Consider the following 12,286-nt stretch of genomic DNA (forward strand, 5'->3'; position numbering starts at 1 on the left):
CCAGTAGGAACAGGGGTCACTAAACCATATGTAAGTATCTCTGCAGGCCACATATGGATTTGGTTTTAAAATGTAATATTATCTACGTTTTCATGTATTTTGTTAAATATTTCCCAATTACATTTTTTGGGGGTGGGGCAATGAGGGTTAAGTGACTTGCCCAGGGTCACACAGCTAGTAAGTGTCAAGTGTCTGAGGTCAAATTTGAACTCAGGTCCTCCTGAATCCTGGGCCGGTGCTTTATCCACTGTGCCACCTAGCTGCCCCTATCCCAATTACATTTTAATCCGGTTCAGCCCATACTAGGCAGTATAGATAGATAGTCACAAATTTAGAGTAAGGGGCCTTTAGTGGAGAGGAAAAAGAAATTTAATTCGACTGTAAGGTCCTGGAGGGCAGAACCCTGAACGCCCAAGGCTTTGCATTTATTTGAGGAGGGAGAGGGTGGGCACAGACACAGGATATCATTGGCGTAGGCAGTTCCTAGCGAGGAAATTCCAGCACTAGGTGCATATTGGCAAATGCCTTTTTAGATTGTCACTCAGGCCGCAAATTGGCCAAATGAGTGACCTGGATCACTCAGTCGCAGTGTGTTCGAGTGGTGCCATGATCCCAGTCTTCCTCCTCACCATCTATTGTGCGATACTTTCCCTTTCTCTCATATAGTATGTGCTTGGTAAATGTTGAACTAAATTCAGTTTTCAAGCTGAACAATAAAAGAAGAAAAAATATTGTGAAAATAACCTCAAATGGTGTGGGGTTTAATATATGTATGTATAAAAATATGCACATGTGCATAAAATCTTCACTTTTTTTCGAACAAATGTTCAATTTTTTTCCCTTACTTTAAAAACCAAATGAGTTTAAATTAGACAGAAAAACTAATGTCACAATGAGAGGTTTTATTTAAGCAGATGATAGGGGTCAAAAAAGGAGGAAATTACTTTAATATTATGTATACTTCGCTTCTCGAAATAATAGTTTGAATATTGTCTGAATATAGTAATTTTTCTCCCAAGGGGACATTATATGGAATGAAGGCAATCTGAAAAGGAAACCTATCATTTAAAAAACACTGACTGAATCAACTCTTCTGTCAGAAGGATTGTTATTAATACAATTTGGGAGGGTCTGAAACAAGCTTCAGGTCCAACCAAGTTGGAACATAGGAACCAAATTGCTTTCTTTTTGTTCCCCCACCCACATTCATTGGGTGAATTGAGAGTAGAAAACCCAGCAGAAATGAGTCTAGTTATTGAGAATGTTTTGTTTGTAAACTCTTATGGAAAAAATGTACTGGTTTGGTGGGTTTTTTAGCTGCTTCAGGCCCGAGCACAGAATTGTCAGTTTGGGGAGAATGTGTTTGGAGGCTGCAGCCAGACCTGTTTTTGCCAAACTAAAGCCAGCCGTGATTCAATACTCCACTAGAGCTGGAGTCTCATCCATGTGGGTATTTCTTCCAGCAAAGCTGACTGCAAGCCGTCCAAGCCTTGACGTCCTTGTCAGCATCCATGATTATGGGAATGCACATTTACATCATGTCTCGTGCGCTTGTTTATTTTAATTTAATTAAAACGGATTCCATTTATTTCAGGAGCTACTCCCCAGTGTGCTTGGGAGAGTTCTGATGTGAAAGGATCTTGGGGTTTTTTTGGTGAGGTTTTTAGCAATCATGCAACAGAACGTTATTAGTGTGAACAAGGTCCTGGAATCAAACACTCTCTGGTGTCTTTCATGTAGAAGACTTAAAACCGAACATTCATTTTAAACAATATACCTTTAAACAGGAAAGGGGAGCAGTTTGGCTTCAGGTTGACTTTGTGGGCAGAAGTGGAGTCATTCTTTCTCCTGCCTCTCCCAGCTCCCCTTGTTCTCCCACAGGATTGCCCCTCGGGTCCCAGCTGCTCACTCCTTCCTTTCTTTCGCTCATTTCTATTTCCTCAGGTCTAGTGAAAGACTTGGTATCAGCGAGAGACTTTAACTCTTTGACCCAGCTGGCGCTCGTCAATGCAGTCTACTTTAAAGGCAACTGGAAGTCACAGTTTAGGCCTGAAAACACAAGAACTTTCTCCTTCACGAAAGATGACGAAAGTGAGGCTCAGATTCCGATGATGTACCAACAAGGAGAGTTTTATTATGGTAAGTAGAGACCTCGGTGCGGATCCCTCGCCAGGTAGATGTCCTCTCTACCTTGGTGATGCGCTAGGAGGCTGCTGGGCTGCTGATATTCAGATGGCTCTGTGATCTCATTGGCAACTCATCCAAGCTTGCCTGCATCTTGGCTGACTTTTCTGCATGTCCTCGCATACATTCTCCCCAGGAGTATATCCAACATGTTGGGGCCTCCTTCTCAATCTCTTGACATTCCCTGGATATCAATGGGACATGTGGGCTGTACATTGAAATTCTTTTCTCTCAATATGTGACTAGTCCAATAGATTTCTATATAAAACTGCCCCAAAAGTTCAGGATATAATTCAACGGTTAGTCTTGTTCAGAAAGGCTCCTTATCTTTAAGTTGGATGCTTCTAGGATGCCTAAAATGAGATTCCTTTATATGATGCTCTCGTAAGAGGGCAGACTGTGCCTAGAAAGAAAGTTTCTCAGTTGCAAATTTCTTTTGAGGAGTCATAATGTGAGTTCTTGCTCACAAAGAAGTCCTTTGGCTTTTGTATGTTTTCAGTGAAACATATAGGTTATCTGGGCTTTTGTCCTAAGGTGATTTAGAAGTTTGGGGTATTCTTGCTCCCAGCAATAGGTGGCATTGTGTTAAATTTTTTAATGATAAATCAATCAATCAATAAACATTTAAGTGCCTTCTCTGTAGTCAGGCACTGTGCTAATGGTAGTCCCTGCCCTCAGGAAGCTTAAAGTCTAATGATACAGGTTTGGAGTATGATCCATATAGATGAGAATGAACAATCAGTTTTACCTAAAATCAGTTACTAACTTTGAAAGAAGCCAACAGGTTTAAATCAAACCATTAGTCAAGGAAGAAAAGGTAAAATCTGCTTTGAGAAAGAGACAATTGAATGGTTAGTGTGAGTTTTGGACAGCTCAGCTCTTGTGGCGACTATGAAGAAGAAAAACAAAAAGCTGTAAATGGTCATTCAGAAGCATTAGTCATACTCTTTGGATGATTGGTCATAGAGTATTGTTGGAACCAATCCATTTAAAGATTGCGTTGCTCTGTTTGCCTTCAATAGCCAAGTCCATTTGAAATTGTTACACTGGTTTGGAAAACATCTCTCTTCTTTTGGCCAGATCTACATGGGCCAAGCGAGGCCAGTTTCCTATTTAGATATCTTAATCATGCCAAATATGCCAGGTAGTACAGTGAATCCAATGTAGCTATGTAGAAAGCAACATGGTGTACTGGAAAGAGCACTGACTTTATAATCAGAGGACCTGGGTTCAGATCCAAGCACTACCACTTACTCGTTGTTTGACTTTGGGGAAATCCCTTCACCAGTCTGGGCTTGTTATTGTTCAGATGTTTTTAGTCATGTCTGACTCATTGTGATCCCATTTGATGTTTTCTTGGCAAAGAGACTGGAGTGGTTTTCTATTTCCTCTTATAGCTCATTTTGCAGATAAGAAAACTGAGGCAACCAGAATTAAGTGACTTTGCCAAGGTCACACAGCCAGTAAGTATCTGAGGCCATATTTGAACTCGGGTCTCCCTGACTCTAGGCCTGGTACTCTACTACACCACCTAGCTGCTCTTAGTTTGGGCTTAAATTGCTTCATCTATCAAATGATAGGCTGGACTAAATAATTTCTAACACCCCTTTCAGGAATATAGCTGTGCTCTGCAACCTCACTGGGCTCTGGTTGGTAGTTACGGGTTATCAGTTCATCCACTTTTTGAGTCATCTTGTTTTATCTATAAGGCTAATTGAAAATCTTTCTCAAGAGGAGTTTTGTTCATTATCATGATGATATTCACTCAATGTATCATTTTGTACATAGTTTCACGTTTTATAGTAAATCTTAGTAAATAGAGCAGTGGTTAGAGCACTGTGAAGAGGGACTTTATTTAGACCAAATTAATGTAAATAAACCTTTGAATTCCCTTGAATTTGAGTCACAATTCCAAATAAACCTTTTTTTTGGTACTCTTATTTTCAGATTTAAAAGAAAACCATGGAATGGATCCAAGAAGCTTTGCTATGGTCCATTTAACTTGTTTTTCTCTGGCCTTTTATTTTTTTAGGAGAATTTAGCGATGGCTCCAATGAGGCAGGTGGCATCTATCAAGTTCTGGAAATACCCTATGAAGGGGATGAAATAAGCATGATGATTGTTCTGTCCAGACAAGAAGTCCCACTGGTCACCCTGGAGCCACTAGTGAAGCCTCAGCTGATTGAAGAATGGGCCAACTCTGTGAAGAAGCAGAAAGTGGAAGTGTATCTCCCAAGGTGAGATGGGCCTGAGGGGCTTTGGGGGTCGAGGAAGGGTTCAGTCCTGCTTCTGTCCTCCCAGCAATGTTCTTGGCATGACACCACCCCTGCTTCAGATACTTGACACTTACTAGCTGTGTGATCCTGGGCAAGTCACTTAACCGCTGTTGCCCTGCAAGAAGAAGAAGAACAAGAAGAAGGGGGAGGAGGAGGGAGGAGGGAGGAGGGAGGAGGAGGAGAAGGAGAAACAGCTTGCCCTTAGACTGTAAGCTCCTTGACGGCAGGAACTGTCCTGCCCTTCTTTGTATCCACGGTGCTTACCACAGTGTCTGGCACAGAGTAGGTGCCTTAAGAAATGTTTATTAACTGACCGATCTACTGGGGGATACAAATTGCACATTAGAATGTAAGTTCCTTGAGGGTAAGAATTGTCCTTTTTAAAATTTCATTTTATTTTATTTTATTTTGGTATTTGCAATCCTAGTGTAGCACAGTAGGGGCAGTCAGGTGGCAAAGTGGATTTAGAAGCCGGGCCTGGAGTCAGGAAGACTGATCTCCCTGAGTTCATATCCGGCCTCAGACACTTACTAGCTGTGTGACCCTGAGCAAGTCACTTAACCCTGTTTGCCTCGGTTTCCTCATCTGTAAAAGGAGCTGTAGAAGGTAATGACAAACCACTCCAGTATCTTTGCCAAGAAAACCCCAGGTGAGGTCAGGAAGAGTCAGACACGACTGAGCAAAAACAACTGCCTGACCCAGAGTAAGCATTAAACAAATGTTTGCCTCCTCCCTTCCTCCCCTGGTCTAGTATGATGAGCTTCTTTTACAGTTGAAAAAAAATCCATGGCTATGCCCACAGGATAGTAATTATGCTATTATCTCCTTGGACTGAGAAGCTATGTAATGACAGAAAGCTACAATGGATTTAGCAATGCATTTAAATGAATTTGGACTTTAATTAAACATTATGTACATTTCAAAAAATAGCAATATGGTGTGTGAGGCACATTCAGTCCACAGAAGGCATATTTGCTGTTTATTGATTCAAATACCTAGCACTTCTATAGTACTTTAAAATGTGCAAAATGTTTTACATTTTGTAAATTTACATTTACATTACTCTTAGTTGACAGCCCTGAGAGGTAGATGTTGTTATTACACCTATTTTACTGATAAAGAAACAGAGGCAAACAGAGGTTAAATGACTTGTCCAGGGTCCCAAGCTAGTTAAGGTCTGAGGCAGGATTTGAAATCTAGATCTTCTTGATTCCAAGCCTAACACTTTACCCACTTAACCAACTAGCTACATGAATACAGATCCAGAGACCGTTTTGGCAAGGTGTTGCAGGGCACAGATTATGAACTATTTACTGTCTCAGGGTCCTTTTATTCTCCACTTTACCCTTAAGCATTAAAATTGGGGATCTCTAATCTAGGAAGCACAAAGATGAATATATGTAGGAAAAATGCACAAGCATTTTCTTTTCTTTTTTTCTATATTTTCTTTTTACTTTCTTCTTTCTTTCTTTTTCCTTTTTTTTTTTTTTTTGCAGGGCAATGAGCTCAGGTCCTCTTGAATCCAGGGCTGGTGTTTTATCCACTACGCCCCCAGCTGCCCCCAACATTCTATATTTTCAATTAATGATGTGTTGAATTGATAATAGCAATAAGTGCTAATAAACATATAAGAGATGTAATTGCCTTAAAAGGCAAAAAGGTCTTATTGTTCTTTTGTACTAATTGTTAATTACAGAAATTTTTTAAAAGACACATTTATTATAAATAAAAGGCTGTGTTTCTTTAGAATCTTGATAGTTGTTTTCTGATAATTCAGAGAGATCTATGAAATATAATAATGTCTTATACTTAGGTACTCAGTGAATATTGGTGGAATGAGTCAAAGTCAAGAAATATATATTAAGCACCTATTATGTGACAGGCTTCGTACCAAGCATTGGGTATATAAAGAAAAGTGTAAAGACAGTTCCTGCTCTCTAGGACCTCAGTCTAATGAGGGAGAAAACACGCAAACATACATCTCATATATGCATATAAATATGTATATGTATGCATATATGTATATGTGGTATATATGTATGTATGTGTATATACATACATATATAATAACTTGGAAATAATCAATAGAGGGAACTACCATAAAAAAAGACTAGAAAGTCAGATAAATGGTGTTTGACAATTTGTACAGATTTTGTACAAAATCAAGGATTGTTATGTCACTCAATTACAAAACGTTGCTTAAATGATCTCATTTGAGATCATTTTCTGGTTGACCTGTCCAAAAATCTCCCCCAAATGTCCAGCAAGTCTTCAGCCTTTGCTTGAAGGACTCTACGTGAGAATGCTCTGCCAAGTCAACCCATTATACTTTTGCAGAGAAGTCTTTCTTTAAACAGACAACAAATCTTTGCTTTCTACCAGTTTCTTCCTTATTCTGCTGTTTAAGGTAAAGAAGAACAAGTCTAATCCCTTTTCTATGAGTAAATCCTTCAAATATTTGAGGACCTCATCAGCCTTCCCACCCTCCCCCTAGATCTTTTCTAGACCAAACATTTCCGGGCTCTTTGAATAATCATTCAAAGGTATCCTGGTGAGTTTCCACCACCCCCTAGTTTCTCCAGGTAATAGGTGGTCCTCCTGAAATGTAGTAGTTAGAACTTCCAGATGTAAGCGTATCAGTACAGAAACAATAGGATTACCACCACATCCCTCATTGTCTAGGTGTCTATTCTGCATCTGGGCTAATATAGCACTCAGAGACTAACCAGTGACCCATTTAATAAAACATCTTCAGATACCCCCAGTAAAAGCACTTCCCAAGGCAATTAAAAGGAAGTTCAGAAAGATCAATGCAGATAAAAGCCCATAGCAGAGGTTAAAAGCACAGTCTCCTATTTGCCACTGTACAAAGCTATCAGTAGGGGGGTTCCCTAGGTCTCAGGATCTCTCCTCCCAAGTCCTAGAAACTGCTTTTATCTTCTTCTTTCCCAAAGGAAGCTGGGTTGCAGCAAGGTTAACCCCAGCTTCCCTCAATCTGCACCACTACTTCCGTGCTCATACTAGTCCCAGCTGGTGTGATGGGAACATGTGGATTTAGCCCATGCTTCCCCATTCTACCAGCATCTCAGCCCATAGCTATCCACCCCCTGCCTTCTGCTCACCAGTAGCATCATCTTCCTAGCACAGCCTGGCCCCACCCTCTTCCTTGCTTCCAAGCTGGACACTGTGCTTCTCCTACTGGAGCCCTAGGCCTTGACATCTTCTTAGGCCTCCATGTTTTCTAGATATCTGTTGAACTTGCAAGCCACTAGAACCTCCAGCTCTTTTCCAGACAAACTCATCCAGCAGTGCTTCCCCTACCCTATCCTTGAGAAGTTGTTTAAAAAACCAACAACTCAGTGATAGAGCTTTACATTATCACTATGTAAAGTTTAGGCAAACACAAATATTATTTAATTTAGTACATCATTTCTTCTCATTGAGGTCTTCTTGGTTCTAGACTCTTAGTCAGCATGTCAAGTATCTCTCCCAGCTATTTTTTTGCAAGGGCTGATGACGTTTTTATATGAGGAACATTTATAATAATTGTTAATATTAATGTTTACTATTGCCAGGTACCACTCTAAGCACTTTACAATGATCTTACTTGATTCTCATAACAACCCTGAAAGGTAGATGCTATTATTATCCCCATTTTTATAGATAAGGAAACTGAGGCAAACAGAGGTTAAATGGCTTACCCAGGGTCACACAGCTAATAAGTGTCTAAGACTGGATTTGAACTCAGGTCTTCCTGACTCTAGAACTGGTAGGTACTTTATCTATGTGCCAAATGTGTCCTTAGGGAGGGAATGACTCACCATCTTTCCAGTTAGATTTTGTCGTGTAATAACAATTGGCCACCAAAAACCTGATTTTTATAGATAATTTATCTTGAAAACTAATGCATTTAACCCTAGAGCATTAGTAATTAATCTTATATAACTATATAAATGAGCTGATCAGGTTTCATTTTGTTCAGTTCATGTCAAATTCAAAATGAGTTGAACTGTTAAAATCATCCTTTAGAAAACAGTGGGGTTTTTTCTCTCTCCTCTCTCTGCTTTCCTCTTTCTTCTCCCTCTTCCTACCACCTTCTCTCTCCCTCCCTCCTTTCCTTGCCCCCCTTCTCTCTCTTTCCTCCCTCTTCTTTCTTTCTTTTTTTCCTTCTAACACAAAGAATCATGGTTTCAACATTTGATTAGATTCTTAGATTCAATGATACTTATCTTGCTTCCCTGGAATTCCAAGGGACAATGGCAATAGCTTCATGTGCTGAGTGCCTATTAGGATTTAGAGGCAGGAGATGAGATTTTATCAGTGCACTAAGTAAATGCTTCATAAATATTTTATGTTCTGACTCAAACATGTTCGCCAGGAAATGTGACCTACAGGCCCTGTCCATCGAGAAATGAGAGGCTCCAGCAGAGGAAAATTAAATTTTCATTTTCTGAAAGTTCCCATCCAATTATGAAGTAGACAGTTTTCGTTTATTCATCTGCATTAGTCCCTGAATTACTAAACAAGGCAGGGTTAATCATACTTTTCCCCTTTGGACAGAAATCCTATGAAATCTTGTATTGGCTTTCCACTGCTTTGGGGAGGCATACTGAGCAGTAGTTAATGACAGCTTTGTTCTTTACCGTCATCTTGTTCACAACTTACATTTTACTACCAACTAGCATTACAAAATAATCTCCTGGCCTCATGGTATTTTTTCCCCAAAGACTAAACTGGACCTGAAAAGAGTTATATGTGCATTTCGGGTAATAACCGGCTTTATTCATGAGTTTAGGCCCAAGCAAAGACTGTCTAACCCCCTTTGCATTTTCTTGTCTTCAAAGGTTATTAAGTATTTAGTTTTCTTCATGAAATGCCAATTCTCCTTGAGAATACAACATAACTTTTCTATAATTTTCATCTTGTCCTATATACCCGTCATGATTGGCATTCTGTATAAATAATTTATTACTTTATTCCAGTGTTTATTCAAGCATCTGAAATTTTTGCCTTAAGTGGTCCTAGGCTTTTGTGGGTTTTGTTTTTGTTTTTCCCCTATGAAAAAATATGCATAGCAATTTATTAACAAAATCGGCCTAGATTCCTTAGTTTTTCCTTCAGTTCTTATTTTTATAATTTTATGGGGTTTTTTCCTAATCTTAGGAAGACTTTGATATTTAGTGACCTCTAATAGCCTCAACATATTGATCTGTGCCTCCCCAAAATAATGGATCATATTCAAATAGTGCTTTAAGGTTTACAAAGTATGTGTACACATTATCTTATTTGCCCCTCACAATGAGGTGGTGAGGTAGATGAGAAAACTAAGACTCGGTAGTGTTAAATGACCTGCCCAGTGCTAGTATCTCAGGAAGAATTTGAATGTAGGTCTTCCTGACTGTAAGTTGAACACCTTTTTTCACCACCCGATGTTGTCTCTCACAAGATTAGAAATAGTGGTCAGTATTTGTGTCCTGTGGTACATAGTTCTAAGTAAGGTCTAACCAACCTGCTTTAGAAGCAATCTCAATTTTTTTTCTTTTTGAAAATTTATTTATTTTAATTATTTTTCCAATTACAGGTAAAGATATTTTTTGAGTTACAGATTTTTCTCCCACCCTCCCTTCCCTCCCTCCTCCTGAGGACAGCAAGCAATTTGATATAGGTTATACATTTCAATCATGTTAAATATATTTCCACATTAGTCATGTTGTGAAAGAAAAGTCAGAACAAAAGGTGAAAAATGCAAGAAAAAATAAGCAAGAAGAAGAACAAAAAAGTAACAACAGAAGTGAAAATAGTATGCTTCAGTCTGCATTCAGACTCCATAGTTCTTTTTCTGAATGTGGAGAGCATTTTCCACCATAAGTCTTTTGACATTGTCTTGGATAAAAGCAATCTCAAATTCTTAAGTGCTTGGTATTGACGTAGAAGCATCTTCTTCCATTGTCTTTATTCTTTATTTTTTCTTTGACCTCCATATTCTCAGACTGTTTTATCGCCTTCAGAGTGTTTTGAATTCAGGGAGGATGCGTTAGGATGCCTTTCCTGTACCCTGAAACATGACCTTCAGAGGACTGCACTGGCTGATCTACCACTAACCTATACCCAATGTCTCCCTCTTTCTTTTCTGCCCTGACTTAAGACCCACCTTTCCTGACAAGTCTTACTTGTTTAATTTCTGGGCAATAGGTCTCCTTTATGTCTCATGATCTCATGGGACTCATTCTACTTTTCTCTTGCTCTGTAGAACTCAATGCCAGACACTGAGCTCTACTGTGAAATTCCCCAGAATAGAGATCACAAATAACAGTTCTGTCTTATCTATGTGTGATTTACAAAAGCAAAATTGCTCTTCCATTTAAAGTTTTAAAGAAGTAGTTGTTTCTATTTTCCTTTTTCAATAATCTTGGAAAGCTCATGGAATGAAATGTAAGATATAAATGAAATTTATATTAATTCCCAGGAAATAATTTATCAATATTGTTTGTTTTTACATTACCTTGATTTTCTGTTTCCCTTCCTCTCTCCTTTCCCAGAGAGCTGTGCTCTTAGCAAAGATTTTTTTTTCATGAGGCAATTGGGGTTAAGTGACTTGTCCAGGGTCACACAGCTGTTGTTTCTGAGGCCAGATTTGAAGTCAGGTCCTCCTGAATCCAGGGCTGGTGCTCTATCTACTGTGCCACCTAGCTGCCCCAAGATTTAAAAAAAAATAGAAGAAAAAAAATCAGTAAAACCAACCATAGGGGAAAAAAATCTGAAAAGGAAAGAAGAGAAGGAAATAAGCATTTATTAAGTACCTACTATGTACTGTGCTAAGCGCTGAGATATAAAAAGAAGCAAGAGACAGCCTCTGCCCTCTAGGAGTTCACAAGCCACCTAGGACACTGGGTCCTAGAGACTTGCCCAAGTTCCTGCAGGAAAAAAGTGAGAGAGGCCAGATTTTAACCCAAATCCTCTGATTATAGATCCACTACTCTTTCCCCGTGCTGATATTTTGAGGCTAAAGAAGTGTTGAATGTGGACACATCCACACAAAAGCTGAATGCACAAACAGAAGACCTGTGCACATGCTTTTCACCAGGTGACTGGATTCCTGAGCATCTAACCAATCAGCTTTAGTTGTAACCAAAAGCTCACTGACATACAGTGACAGTGCGGTTCAGTGGGAGGCTCAGGGCCTGGAGACAGAGGGCTTGGGTTTGATTCCTGCCTCTGCCACTGATCATGGGTGTGAGGATGAGGAGGTCACTTAAGTTCTCGATTCAGGCCCCTCTCCTCTCTAAAATGAACGTCTGAGATCCCTTTCAGCTTGAAATCTCTGCTCTCCAGACCGGCCCCTTCAGTTACACATTTTCATCTTTTTTATCGTAGGACTGAACATTTCTTTTACTTCTTTATTTTCCTTCGTATTTTCATCTCAGAAACAGCACCCTCTACCCTAAGAGTTCTTGACCTGAGCTCCATAAATTTGTTTTTAAGAGATAGTTTGATAACTGTATTTCAGTATAACTGATTTCCCTTTTAATCCTACGAATCCTGTTTCGTGCATTTAAAAGCATGATTCTGAGAAGGGGTCCCTAAGCTTTACCACAGGGCCTGAGGAGGGTCCCAGCCACACAAAAAGGTTAGCAGCCCCTGTCCAGCACCAGTAGCTGAAGGGAAAGAAAGGCTTTTGAGATGTAGTATGATTGCTCACATTCAATGACTATCCAACTGTCTCTGAATTATGATCTTCATGGTTAATGAACCTGAGAAGCAATAATAGTAGCAAATAATAATGCACTTTAAAGTTGCTTCCAAAGCATCGTCTTTTTTAAGGTCCC

At 39.5% G+C, this 12,286-nt stretch overlaps 1 protein-coding gene across 2 annotated transcripts in view; it reads left to right on the top strand.

Moving 5' to 3' along the window:
- SERPINI1 (serpin family I member 1) overlaps positions 1-12,286 on the top strand; it is a 100,987-nt gene that overhangs the window by 70,038 nt on the left and 18,663 nt on the right. For both annotated transcript variants that reach the window (XM_043994942.1, XM_043994941.1), the window contains 2 exons: positions 1,945-2,139; positions 4,217-4,421. In XM_043994942.1, the coding sequence (XP_043850877.1) occupies positions 1,945-2,139; positions 4,217-4,421 (400 nt within the window). The remainder of the gene's footprint in view (positions 1-1,944; positions 2,140-4,216; positions 4,422-12,286) is intronic.

Source organism: Dromiciops gliroides, chromosome 3 (assembly GCF_019393635.1).
Source record: "Dromiciops gliroides isolate mDroGli1 chromosome 3, mDroGli1.pri, whole genome shotgun sequence".
NCBI lineage: Eukaryota > Metazoa > Chordata > Mammalia > Microbiotheria > Microbiotheriidae > Dromiciops > Dromiciops gliroides.